Below are 13851 nucleotides of genomic sequence, written 5' to 3'. Positions count from 1 at the left end.
TGACAGAATAATACTGTGGAATCATATCTTTCCTTCAAGAAATGAGCTTAAGTTTACAACTTTGCACATTTACCTCAATGCCATTGAGTTTTAGCTGCAAGAACATCTTTGAATATCTAGAAACTGTTGATGTCTTTTGACTTTATTTAAATGTGCCTGTGATAATCTAAAAGCATGAGATTGTGTTTGCTAAGTATGAACACTGGTGTGGCCTTGTACAGAGTTGCTTTTGCTTCAGAGGAATGAACTTACGTTTATATTTATGTTTATATATGTGTTAATAATGCCTGAGAATCGTTTAGCATTTCCGCTCGATCCGGTCCATCAATGTTTGTTGCAGCCGAATAACAGTGAAAGACAGCCAAACAGATCATTGAATTTGTGCAATATTTAATTATTAACATATCAGTTATTCAAGTATTGCTTTCCTGTTGTCCTCGTGACTCATTAGCCATGCATGATCATGCATAATCATTATATATTATCTATGCTGGATTATATTACTAGGCTGAACTGCTGGTGAACCACATCCAAACTATTTTAACATCATTTCTGTTAATTCTCTACACTAAATACCACATTTACATGATATATACTTGGATTATATGATGCTTTTAGTGAATTATTATAGGTTAGTATCACCTATTCCTTGTTTATTTAAAGGTGAATACTTTGTTTTAAGAGTTGTGTGCGTCTATAAACTTTAGGGAAGGCAAGAACTGCGTCCGTGCAGCACTGCAGTCTTGATTGAGTTATCTTAATGACTGTCATGTGTCGGCGGATGTTGTGCACAAGGCCGGGCGTTGTCTCATTACCAGACCGACTCGACCCTCTGGCCAGTGAGATGCTCATAAAACTGTAAACAGGTCAGGTGATACAGGACGGCCTTTCACTGTCTGGGATTTTCCTTTTTCTTGTAATGGAAAAAGCAAAAGATTGGCAATGTATTTCTGGGTAAGATAAATATTAGGCCTAATAAAATAATTATATTATAGAAAACTAGAAATAGCAATATCCAAATATTTGACTGGTAGTATAACCACATATAGACATTTCTCTATTATTATATCTATATATCTATATCTATATATATATATCATTAAGTGTGTGATAGATAGATAGATAGATAGATAAAACATAATTGTATTGTTTTCTCTATTTAATATATAACTATATATCTCTGTAAGTCTCTTCACCCAGCGGGCACTGTGACGGTTGTACTCACTGCGCATGCGCGCACAATCACAAACATGCCCGCTGCCTGACAGACAGTCGAAAGCAAATCAGGTAAGACGTTCATTCATATTATCTTTCAATTTATTACATTTTCTAGATTCCACGCATCTATTTGCGATTCCTACACTTGAAGTGCTGCAGTACAGACATTTAAATGGCTTCGGCATGTAGTTCAGTTTACACTGCCTGCACATTAGCTGCACGAGCTATTCACATTAGCTTAATCTGAAGCGTCGCCGTTTCATTTGCACGTCTACATGTATTAAAGACATATTTAATAAAAACGACTACGCCATAGAGTTGTCATCTGCATCGGTTGTGTTTGCATACTAGTGTGTATCTATAACGTCATCTGTCAGTCAAGTATACATCAGGCAGATTTGAACGAGGATGTGCGTGTCATATAATGTTTATGTCACTGAAAGTTGACGTGGGTTTGTGCACATTAGAAGCATTAGAAGAGCAGCAAAGCGCGTGCCAGGTGGGCTTGACGGCGCGCGCGTGAGGCGTTTCTCTAGCTCGCTGATTGGCTGGCTGACTGCTGACATGTATCGTTATCATCCTTACTATCATTACTACAGTAAAAAAAAAACTATTACATTTTGACATAATGTTTTTACACTGTTTAAAATAGATCAAATATGAATTTATTATGATAGTCTAAAGTATCTTTTAGATGCCCAGGCTGAAATGTAAAAGGCAATTATATATTTTCAAGAATAAAGACCCAAACAATACTGTGAAAAATTAATGTTAGAAATACTATGGTATTGTACTGTTACAATACCAATTTATTTTGTATCCAATTAATTTAATTGTTTGTTTTTATTTTTATTTATTTATTAATAAATCGATGATTTTATTATTTTAATCAAATTTATTTAGTTAGTTTAGTTGTATTTTTATTTATTTATTATATTTTTTTAACACTTTTTTACTCTGCTTTTCTCTAAAATTTTCCAAGCGGCCCTCGGTTTGAAAACCCCTGCTTTAATTTATACCGTGGTACTTACTGATTGATTACCGTGTTCATATAGTACAATGGTATTTACATGATAAGGTTGGACATTGTGACCAAAAACTACCACGATAACAGTAGATATACATTTTATGGATTACCACAGAAAAAAGTTCCTCTAAAGTCAATGTTTTGCTATGAAATCATTTTCTTAAAACATAACTGATGGTATAATATGCTATTAAAATAGACACAGTTATATGATCATAACACTGTAAGAGACCCTCTCAAATAATACTACAGCAGCCTGCCAGATACACATCCACCTGTCCTGGTGTAAATGGATTATAGCCCCTTGACCCCTGACCCTTGGAGCACTGATGCTATTACGCTACATCAGCAAATCCAATAGAGTATTTATTTTTTGCTTTGTCCTGATAGTTTCATGTTGTTGACGTTCTTATGAGCTCTGACCTCACAGCAACTCTAAAGTACAAGAGTCCAATGCACACGCTTACAAATTCAGTGAAATCGAGAGAGAAGAAAACAGAGCGAGGGCAACGGAGATCATTGAAATCTAATAAGTGTAATTGGGAAATTCTGATGAACTGAGTCAGAAAGGCAGAAAAACAGAGATGGACTCACAGGCGGCTTTCTGAGGTGATTTTTTTAGGGCATTTCTTTTAAATCCCAGGGCCATTTTTAAAACTAATTTAATTCATCTTTTATATATTTATATAATGTATAGTTTTTGGGTTTTTGAAAGTAGTCTCTTATGCTCACCAAGGCTGCATTTATTTGATCTAATACAGTAAAAACAGTAATTTTATGAATATGAAATATTATTACAGGTAAAAAGAACTGTTTTCTACTCAAATATATTGTAAAATTTTAATTATTTCTGTGATAAAAAGCTGAATTTTCAGCATCATTACTCCAGTCTTCAGTGTCACATGATCCTTCAGAAATCATTCTGATATGGTGATTTGCTGCTCAAAAAACATTTCTAACTGTTACCATCAAAATATATCACTGTGAAACTTTTTTGTCAGGATTTTTTGATGAGTAGAAAGTTCAAAAGAACAGCATTTATTTGAAACAGAAACTACTGTCACTTTTGGTCAATTTATTGCGTCCTTGATGTATAAAAGTGTTAATTTTTTCTTTTCTTTTTTTAAATCTTACTGATCCCAAACTTGTGAACAGTAGTGTATATTCGGATGATATCAGTCACTTATGTCTGTACAGTACTAATATTGGCGACTATTTCAAAGCTCAAGTGAATTCAGGCATCAAAATATTGTAATGTACGGACCGGTAGAAAATTTGGATAACATTTAAATACTTTTGCATACATAGTAGTTGTACTGTTTGAAATGGGAAGGCCTGATGATATGTGCTTCCAAATCCAATATCAACCTATTCATGCTGATGAAAATGCTTGTCCAATATTGTATTTACATTTTACATTTATGCATTTGGCAGACGCTTTATCCGAAGCATTTACATTGCATTCAATGGATGCATTTTTAACGAGTTCATGCATTCTTGGATATAGGCATCCTAAATATTGCTTTGTCATCAATGAGAGAGATTGACAATATTTCTTCTCTCAACAGCTGGAGCAATATGGCTGGCTAGTTTCTCTCTGTCTTGCTCTCTTTCTTTGTGCCGGTTGACGTGTGAGGTCAGAGGTCATGGCTGTGGATTGTGGTGTGTTCGTGGACTGGTCTCAGATGGGCGATGTGTCTCGCGACGCGGCTCCTGGTAAGACTGAATATAAAGACTTAAAGGAGCTGAAACAGCACGCCCGCTCAGGCCAGTGGGACAAAAACCACAGCCAGCGCTCAGCCGTTTACCAGCACCTGATCAAAGCCCTCCCGTGTCGCACCGTCACCCCGGACGCCGAGGTCTACCGGGACATCGTGGGGAATTCCAACAGCAAGCGCAACCCATCCGCGTACATATTGCCGGAGTTCGTGGACGGGACGGCAGTGCCACGGTACTGTCTGAAGGCTGAATCCATAGGTTCGGTGCATGCCGTAATTTCCTGCGTGGCAGGGCAGTTCCCGGATATATCATACTGCCCGTCTTTGCCGGCGGTGACGGCGTTGTTGCTGCACTGGAGCGCGGATGAAGCGCAGTGCTTCGAGAGCGTCAGTCGCATGTTGGCCTGCAACGAGCCCGGGCGGCATTTGTTAGATCAGACTTTCCTCGCATATCAGTCAGCCTGCATGACCTTCGGCGACCTCGTGCATAAATACTGCCCGGCCGCGCATAAGCTGATGGTTGCCACCGCTACAGACGTGCTGGAGGTTTACTCTGATTGGCAGAGATGGGTTCTGGGTGACCTGCCCTTCAGCTTCGCCGCACGCGTGATGGACGTGTTTTTGGTGGAAGGGTACAAGGTCCTTTACCGCATCGCACTGGCGATACTGAAGTTCTACCGCAAGCAGTGCGTGGCCTCCGGCTCGGCCTTAACCAAGCAGGACTCAGCGGCGGTCAAGAGTGATATACGGACGTTCGTGCAGAACATCGGGAAAAGTGTGACGCCGGATAAGCTGTTGGAAAAGGCTTTCTCCATCCGCCTGTTCAGCCGTAAAGAGATCACGCTGCTTCAGCTGGCCAATGAGAAATCACTCCAGCAGAAAGGCATCACCGTCAAACAGAAGAGGTAGACATTACAGTTTTATCATCAATATTTGTAGCAAAAAACCTGGAAATATTCCTGGAAATGACACCTTAAAAAAATCATGGATGTTCCTATATTAACTATACATTTTTCTAGTTGATCATATGGGCTATTACTCTATATTAGAGCTGCACGATTAATCGTTAAAAGATCTCGATTCAAACACCCACACAATGTCATTCCTAAATGATAATGATTCACCTATATCTATTAAACCTTTGACAAAATCACAGCGGAACGTTCAGATAGAGTGATTCACCTTTTGAAAGTAATTTGGCGCTTCAAATAACGATTGGATCAATTACACTGTAAAAAAAGTTACTGCCTTAAATTTTTAAGTACAATCAACTTGGATGTTTAAGTAATTTCAACTTAAATTATGTTCACCCGAAAATTGCTTTACTTTCATTAATTACTCACCCTCATGTCGTACTCCACCCGTAAGACCTTTGTTCATCTTCAGAACATAAATTAAGATATTTTTGATAAAATCTGATGGCTCAGTGAGGCCTCCATTGACAGCAAGATAATTATCACTTTCAATGCCCAGAAAGCTACTAAAAACATATTTAAAACAGTTCATGTGACTACAGTGGTTGAACCTTAATGTTATGAAGTGACGAGAATACTTTTTGTGCGCCAAAAAACAAAATATCGACTTTCAACAATATCTAGTGATGGGCGATTTCAAAACACTACTTCATGAAGCTTCGAAGATTTACCAATCTTTTGTTTAGAATCAGTGGTTCGGAGCGTGTATCAAACCACCGAAGTCACATGATTTTAGTAAATGAGGCTTCGTTATGTCATAAGTGTTTCAAAACATCGAAATTTTAATGGTTCATGTGACTTTGGCAGTTTGATACACACTCCGAACCACTGATTCTAAACAAAAGATTGACTGAGCCATCGGATTTTATCAAAAATATCTTAATTTGTGTTCTGAACATGAATGAAGGTCTTACGGGCGTGGAACGACATGAGGGTGTGTAATTAATGACAGAATTTTCATTTTGGGGTGAACTAACCCTTTAAGCTTGCTTAAAAATTAGTTGAATCTTGTATAACGTAAAAAAAATTGAAGATTGCTTAACTTATTTTGATGAGTAAAAACGTTTTTATCATAACTTATTGATCAAATCTTTTTTTACAGTGTACATCATTACACCAGTAGGTGGCGACAAGTGACTGTTAAAAATGTATTTGTCATTGAATTATTCATTCAAGAGATTTGTTCAAAAACACTGATTCATCCAGTAATGAAACAAGTCTGAATGAAGTCTTTGAGTGAGTCAGTGAATCATTCATTCAAAACGATTTTTTAAAATAATTCAGATTAATTTTAAATAGTAACATTTTTTTCAGAACCTCTAGTAAATTACATGTTATTTTGTTTTAATGTCTGATCAGAATCGTGGAAGAATCGTGGTCTCTATTTGAAACAAAAAAAAAAATCCATAATTCTCAATTTATCCAGAATCGTGCTGCTCTACTCTATATCTAGTGAAATCTCTATGACAATGTTTTATAAAAGTATTAAAACATTTCTGTTTAATCACTGTGTAGTTATAACAGGCAAATGGAAATTAATTGGTCAAAAGGCGTGTAAATGTTTATGTACTTGACATTAAACATTACTTGTTATTTAGTAAGACTTGAAAAGTTAAAAGAGTTTTTACACAAAATTGGGTTAAAAATGCAAAATATAGCTGCTTATTTCTGAGATGCAAATTGGATGTCACTAGCTGAACTAAACGTACACTAACATTCAAAAGTTTGGGGTCTGTACGATTTTGTTTTTGAAAGAAATGAATACGTTTATTCAGGAAGCATGCATTAAATTGTTCAAAAGTGATACTAAAGACATTTATAATGTTAGAAAATATTTCTATTTTAAATAGATGCTGTTTCATCAAAGAATCCTGAAAAAAAGTATCACAGTTTCCATAAAAATATAAAGTGTCTCTTCATATTAAAATATCTTTGTTTATTATGTATGTCTATTTATATCTTTTGTGTTTTGCATCTTTCCTCTAATTTACATATTTATTTTTCATTCCCTAATTTTCATTTTTTTCACATGGTTTCATTGGTTTTTCTCGTTTCTCCTGCTCTCCACTCTCTGTGCTGTCCTTTAGTTCTGTCAAAAGGTGGGTATCTTCATCTGTCATCCTCCTCTTCCTCACACATTTCTGTTTTTCAGGCTATTTTTGACCTATTTATTTTTGTTATGTTGTTGGTTCACTGATGCACAGTGAAAAATGGATGATTTTCAAATCATCAAGTTTGCATTCTCTCTTTTTATTTCTCCAGACAAAATGTCCAGTTAGCCGTAAACGCTGATAATTTCAGCTCGGAGATCGTCAGTGCTAAAGAGATCAGAGATGTCTGGTCGTGGATCCCGGAGCGTTTCGCTTTGTGTCAACCGCAGCTTCTCTTCACCACGTCCACACACGGCTGCAGCTTGAACCGGTACAAATACATACACACTTCAGTGCATATACAGTATCTGTACACTCAAGTCACACTTAAACATGTATGAATGTAATTTCATTAGATAACAAAATATCAAAGCATGTGACTTTACTTTAAAGTCACCATGAAATCAAAATAGACAATTCCTATTTTGTATGGAATATTGCATTATTTATAATAAATAATTTATCTGTGCACAGTATTTTTTTTTAATTCATGTGTCTTGTAATCTTGAATCAAAATAAGTTCCTCTCCTTCTTGCAATGACATCTCTGATATCGTGTTTACTGGCGCGAGGACGGGGCAACATGTCACTCACAAGAGATCCACCAATAGTTTCACTCATCACATTAGAGAAGAAAAGACTATCGCAGCTTCCATTTCATGCCGACTTTAAAGAAAGATATTTGTGCACAGGAATATTATTCAAGAAGTCATCATGAGTAATAGCTGCTGCCTCTGAGTAACAGTTATTACTCAGTTAAACCGTTTACAACAGTCTTTAAGAGCTGAATGAGCTTCTCAAACTGTTTTAATGTTTTTGAAATATTGTCTGTGATGTTTTATTCAGGTTTTATTCACATTGTGAGGGACACGAGCCGACGCTAATGCTCATCAGAACTACAGATAGAGAGGTACCAAAACCCTGTGTCACACTCTATCTTTCTCTTTATTTCTCTGTCATTTTGTTTCTTCTTAGCACTTATTTTGGTATAGTGTTTGGGAAAGATACTTTTAACAGTAATGCGTTACAATATTGTGTTACTCCCTAAAAAGGTAACTGTTACTTAGTTACTTTTTGGGAAAGTAATATCACGTTACATTTACTTGCAGAAGAATATGATGCAGAAGAAAGTTCAACACTCTTACTTAAGAAATAAAAAATGGGGAAATACAGTAACTTGCATTACTTATTTGAAAAAGTATTTTTTGTAAATTTAAAAGTAGTCTTACTTGAAAAAAGTAATCTGATTACGTAACTCATGTTACTTAATCGCATTGTTTAATGTGTTACCCCCAACACTACGAACCATAGCAAATATATTCACGTTTGCATATTCACGTTTATTAATTTTGCACAATCCCAGTTGATTTATGCAGCATTTCTGTGGAGGTAATCCATGTTAGACTAAGGGCGATTTAAATTATGCACATTCAAAGGGAAAATTTCCCCAAAATAATTGGAAGTGCATGAAGAACTGATTTTGTTTCATCCGTTTGTAACCCGAAATCCAAAAATATGCCATCTCTAATAGAGCTCAGTTCAGGCCAGAAGTCATCCTTTGTTAATTTCCTATTTTTAGCTTTTTTGAGTTAAGGTCTGTGGTTATACTTGCATACTATGCTATGTAGGATAGATAGTAAGCGAACTAGGATGCAGGGAGGTTGTTCAGGATGAGGAGCTGCTAGTCTATGATTGACGCGCCTCTCATCCAATTGTATTCCAGGTGTGTGGGGCCTTCCTGTCCACTGACTGGGAGGAGCGGAAGAGAGGAGGGAACAAGCTCAGCTTCTTTGGCACTGGAGAGTGTTTCGTCTTCAGAGTATGTTACATTTCTTTTCATGTCATTTTGGTACTTATATGCATATATAAATAATCAAATTAATTTGATTATCAGTAAACAATAATATAGAATATAAATAATCAATTTAAGGTATTAGTTTTTCAGAAATTATGTTTATGATCCACTAGGTGGCGCTATTTTCTTTAGTATTAGACTAGAGTGCAGTGCGTTTATGTATCAAGTTTCTCTCATCTATCATCATTTCATCCTGTTACACTCTCACAGGAATATTTTATAGCTCTTGGGTAATTTAATGGAGTTCTCAGTTATGTTTCTTTTAAATATGAACTTGGTCTCAGATGTTTCTCCTAAAATTCCTTTTTGGACATAAATGAATCATAGTTATAATAAAATTATAGAGCTATACATTTAATGTGGATCAGATCAAACCATAGCAAGTTGGAGCTCAACTGAGACATTATTGAGTTCTTTGAAACCCTAAAAGGTAGTAAAATGGTAATAAAATTTGTTCATAATGTGTTCTCACCTGACTCACTTATACTATATGATTCATTTTCATTTAGCAGATATAAAGCAATGTACATGGACAATATAAGGGTGAATGTTTGTGGTTTGTAGCAGCCCAGACCTTTAACCACAATTTAACCACCCCAGCATGTATTCAGGTTTCACTTGCTGACGTCTGACCACCAGATTGCTGTTGTGTGTTTTCAGAAGTAAAGCATGTTAAATATATGTGTGTAACATGTCTTACATGTTTATTTCAGATGAAGCCAGAGATGGAGCGTTATGAGTGGGTCATTATCAAACACCCAGAGCTGGCGAGCGCGGCCCAGCCCGCAGGCGACGAACAGACCGGCGGCGAAGGCAACGGTGCACCGCTGTCTCTAGAGAAACCAGCCACAGAGTCGTCTCAGCTGTCTCCCTTCCTGTCCGCACGACACTTCAACCTGAACTCAAGGAACACCTCCATGTTTATGGCAGGAAACGTCGACTCCATCATTATCGGTGAGTGAGATACTCATTTCTCACAAATCATATTTGTATTATTATTACTTTTCTCTTCACTTGAAATCAAGTACCAGTTCTTACAGGAATATAATGATAGGTGCATTTCAATATTTACATTCAGTATTGATTTATTGACTATTTGTGATGTAAAATTAACCATCATTCTGAAAAATACAATTAATTTAATGTGACTTATATTTGACCGTTAAGTTTCCTAAAGTGTTAAGATGGAGATGTTTTAATATCATGTCTGATTTAAACCTCAATAGCAAAAATGACCAATTTAGGAAGATTTATTTCTGCAAATCTTTTGGACCGTAAGTATAAATGATTCAGTTCATATGATTAGTTCAATGATTCATTTGCGTTGTCACTCAAAAATATATGAAGAAATCTCCACGTGGCATTTTAAATGCAATTTTTGATTACATATTGATACTAAAATAACGCTTCCAATACTCGTTTCCCACAGAATAGATACATGATACTTTCTCGCTCCCTCATCTCTCCAACAGCGAGTCGACACACAAACCCTCACTCACTCGTTTCATTTGCTCTTGATGAATATTGTTGGTGTTACAGGGCTTGAATTTCAGCGTGGGATTGCATGTATTGCTCATAAATTTTACTCATTCCCTCAGATTTTGTGCCCACACACTCAAAGTGGACGCATAGAAAACCACCTCTCAGTACTAAATTGAGTCCTTTTTTGCTACTTATTGCACTTAAATCAGTCAAATACACACAAAATAATGTCAAAATGGCGAGTATTCACGTAAACACAGTCAGTTATGTTTTAAGTGAACGTAAACAGTTGAGAAAGAAAACGCAGTATAATGGATCTGTGCATCAGGTCTTAAAGTGACAGGAGCCTAATATACCTGCTGCCAAATTATGAGAAATTTACCTTTTTACATTTTTATTTTTGTTTCTTGCATTAAACATTTGTATAATGTACTGAGACTATTTGGTCAAAATGATGTTTTCAACCATTTCAGAGCAAATACATCATGTATTTGTATAAATGTATAAATACATTCTCTTAAATCCAGTATTATTATTTAAGTCGTGTAGTACATAAAGGAAGCTAGTCAATCTTGAATACTCGATTCTCTATAATCGGATGCCTTTTGTTGTTGAAGGAGGAGGTGATGGTAACGCTCTGTACATCGACTCTGAGCTGAACCACGGCCGAACCGAACGCTGCCTGACCTTTGACAACCCGCCACTGTGTGCTGAGAGCTTCCAGATCGCACTGCTGGAGGTGTGGGGCTTCAGAGACTCCATGGCATCATAAGAGCGGCTCGCCACGTCTGCAGGAGATACTGATGGGATGCTGTGGCTGTAAGATATTTGTGTTGTGATAGACGTCCATTCATGTAGGAGGAAATGGAGATGTGATGCTCCTCCAGTGCACTAAAAGATCCGCCCTGAGCTCCACTCAAGATGTAATGCTTATTGTGTATATTTAGCAATGCAAGACATATGTCGAGGTTTATTTTGATGCTTTTCATATCAACAGTGTTGATCTAGACCAGTGAAGAATCTAGACAAAGGAAATTAAGTTTAAGACCATTTTCATCAATGCTGCATTTTGCATTTTCTGCAATTTATAATGATCAATATCTACAAGAAATGAGGACCAGAACACTAGAGACTTTCTTGTTAAAGCAAAATCAAGTTAGATGTGATTCCAGGCAGTTGTCAGATATTTGTGGCTGTCTTTTCTGGTGCTAAACGCACCAATATATCATTGCTTTCTCATTATAGGATGAAGGATTCATATTAGGGGTGGAATTTGAGAGAGTGATCAAAGTTTCTGTGTCTCAAATCCCCTTTGTTCTTCCATACAGTTGTGTGCCAATTGGAAAAATTTTAATTTACAGATTGTCGGCACAAGAAGACCGTAAAACATGAGCTCTTCGTAAATCTTTAGTCAAAACAGAAGTACTTCTGGGCATTCAGCATGCTTAAATGGCATTCCAGTGTTCTTTTAAACCAGAAATTAATAATTCTGTCATCATTTACTCATTGTGTTCATGTGCTTCTAAACCGGTATCACTTACTTTCTTCTGTGGAACACAAATACAGAGAATTTGCAGAATAACTTGGCTGATTTTTTTCATACAACGAGAGTGAATCTGATCAGGGCTGTCAAGTTCGTAAAAGGACGGCTAAATTTAAAACATCATAATGAAACTATAAACTTGTGCACTATATTTCATATGTTTTGTAGCTATACTTTTGCGAAGAACAATTTCACTGTAGATCTCAGATCTCATTTGCACATTTGCATAATCACAATTTGAAACCAGATGCAGCTTTGAGAGATTTGAGAGTACATTTTCAGTGAATAACAGCTACATTTAGGTCTGTTCCTCACACCACACTTGCTTTTGACTTTAGAAGACTTGAAATATAGTGCACAAACTACTTACTTTATGGAGCTTGACAGCTTTCACTGCACAGAGAAGAACAAAGTGGACGTTTCTTTTTGTGCTCCACATAAAAAGGAAAGTCATGCTGGTTTGGAGCAATATAATGGCGAATGCTGTAAATGATGTGTGTGTGTGTGAAATGCACTGTTTGTTTGTTAATTTCAATTTTGAATTTCAGTAATGGAATGAAATGTACCATATCACTCCGTCCGAATCCTAAAGAACCATGTATAAAATGCTAAATGAACGTTAAATGTACGCAGGTTGAATTGCAATGTAAAGTATTTGTTTTGTTAATCATTAAATGGTCTTTGCTTGAATTATATGTATGACAGCATAATCAGCACTATTTTAAGTGGAAGTATTACATTTTATGATTTATCTTTTTCTTTGCACTTATTGAACCTATTTTAAGTTGCCGAATGTTAGTAAATCATCTGTTAATTAATATCAGTAATATTTTGTTTGCTTTCAGTTTCTGTGTATCAGTAAGGATATTTTAAGCTCATCTTTTTGTCATATCAGAGCTTCAGTGATCAAAGTTGTTTGTTGAGGAGTGTGTATGTACATTGTGATTGTGGTGTGTTACCATATCAAGTGATGTGTTTGTATGTTATGTGTCTCATTCAAGTGGAGCAGGTGTGTGTGTTTCAAGTGTGAAGTCTTAAACATGGGTAACAGCCCTAGATTATAGTGTCAAACATGTAGTAATGTAGTATCTGCTCATAAAAGTTGCGAAGGACTGTTTTTTCCTATGCAGGGCAGATTTGAGCGATCCGTTCTGATGAAGAATAAAAACTGTGCAAGATGTCAGTTCTGTTGTTGTCTTCAGTTTTTCATGCATGTAACTGTCTAGTCATTGTCCATTAAGCAACAAGGTTCCCACAGTTATGAAAAACCGGAAAATTGTGATTTCCTGGGCTGGAAAAGTCAAGCATGTATTTAGTAATACTCTAAAAAAAAAAAGGTCATTTGATATAAATACATTTTTTTTGTGAGTGCAATCTCTAAAGAATGATTTTAGAAATATTTATTCAGAAATTACCAACAATTGGACATTCAAATAAGAGAACTTTCCCTGTAAATCTCTCTGATATTAGTGTTTTAACAATGCTATAGCAGTATTATTATTTTAATCTTCTTTGTGTCTGTCACTATTTTAATCCAAATGTATGTACAGTAAGTTTACTACTGATATAGTCAGAGTTTGGCACACTTAGCAGTTACTTTCCTCTCTAATTAATCTCTAACTCAATACTATTCACTAAAATCACTGAGATATATAACTCTCATTTGGTCTCATGACATGTGTGTGTTCGACCTTATAATGCAGATTCTCCCCTTGGCTAAACGAGACCAGACTAATTGATCTTATGTTTCCTGAACAGCATGTGTCCATCAGGCCGACTGACACTCGAAATAAATATGGCTTAATTACAATAGTTGGTTACATTTTAGATAATTTATTAATGTAATATTATATTTATTATTATATCATATTATTTAATCTTAAAT

At 36.0% G+C, this 13851-nt stretch overlaps 1 protein-coding gene across 2 annotated transcripts; it reads left to right on the top strand.

Annotated features, from left to right (window-relative positions):
* The first annotated feature begins 1193 nt into the window (after positions 1-1193).
* Positions 1194-13149, top strand: tbc1d24 (TBC1 domain family, member 24). 2 transcript variants are annotated; one of them, XM_051882177.1, is made up of 7 exons: positions 1194-1287; positions 3814-4868; positions 7200-7358; positions 7933-7996; positions 8810-8905; positions 9655-9895; positions 11041-13149. In XM_051882177.1, the coding sequence occupies exons 2-7, from the start codon at positions 3892-3894 to the stop codon at positions 11193-11195; spliced, it is 1692 nt and encodes a 563-aa protein (XP_051738137.1). In that variant the 5' UTR covers positions 1194-1287; positions 3814-3891; the 3' UTR covers positions 11196-13149. The 2 variants fall into 2 exon arrangements, with proteins under 2 accessions (XP_051738137.1, XP_051738139.1); XM_051882179.1 differs by lacking the exon at positions 1194-1287 and adding an exon at positions 2709-2854.
* The last annotated feature ends 702 nt before the right edge of the window (positions 13150-13851 follow it).

The sequence above is a fragment of the Ctenopharyngodon idella genome, chromosome 23, assembly GCF_019924925.1.
Source record: "Ctenopharyngodon idella isolate HZGC_01 chromosome 23, HZGC01, whole genome shotgun sequence".
In the NCBI taxonomy this organism is placed as follows: domain Eukaryota; kingdom Metazoa; phylum Chordata; class Actinopteri; order Cypriniformes; family Xenocyprididae; genus Ctenopharyngodon; species Ctenopharyngodon idella.
This window is presented reverse-complemented; position numbering and strand designations above follow the sequence as displayed.

Bases quoted from the DNA above. Each gene is read 5' to 3' on its own strand.
- tbc1d24 (XM_051882177.1), top strand. From the start codon at position 3,892: ATGGCTGTGGATTGTGGTGTGTTCGTGGACTGGTCTCAGATGGGCGAT. The intron at 7,359-7,932 runs GTACAAATACAT...TGTTTTATTCAG, and splicing joins CACGGCTGCAGCTTGAACCG to GTTTTATTCACATTGTGAGG. The intron at 8,906-9,654 runs GTATGTTACATT...TGTTTATTTCAG, and splicing joins GAGAGTGTTTCGTCTTCAGA to ATGAAGCCAGAGATGGAGCG.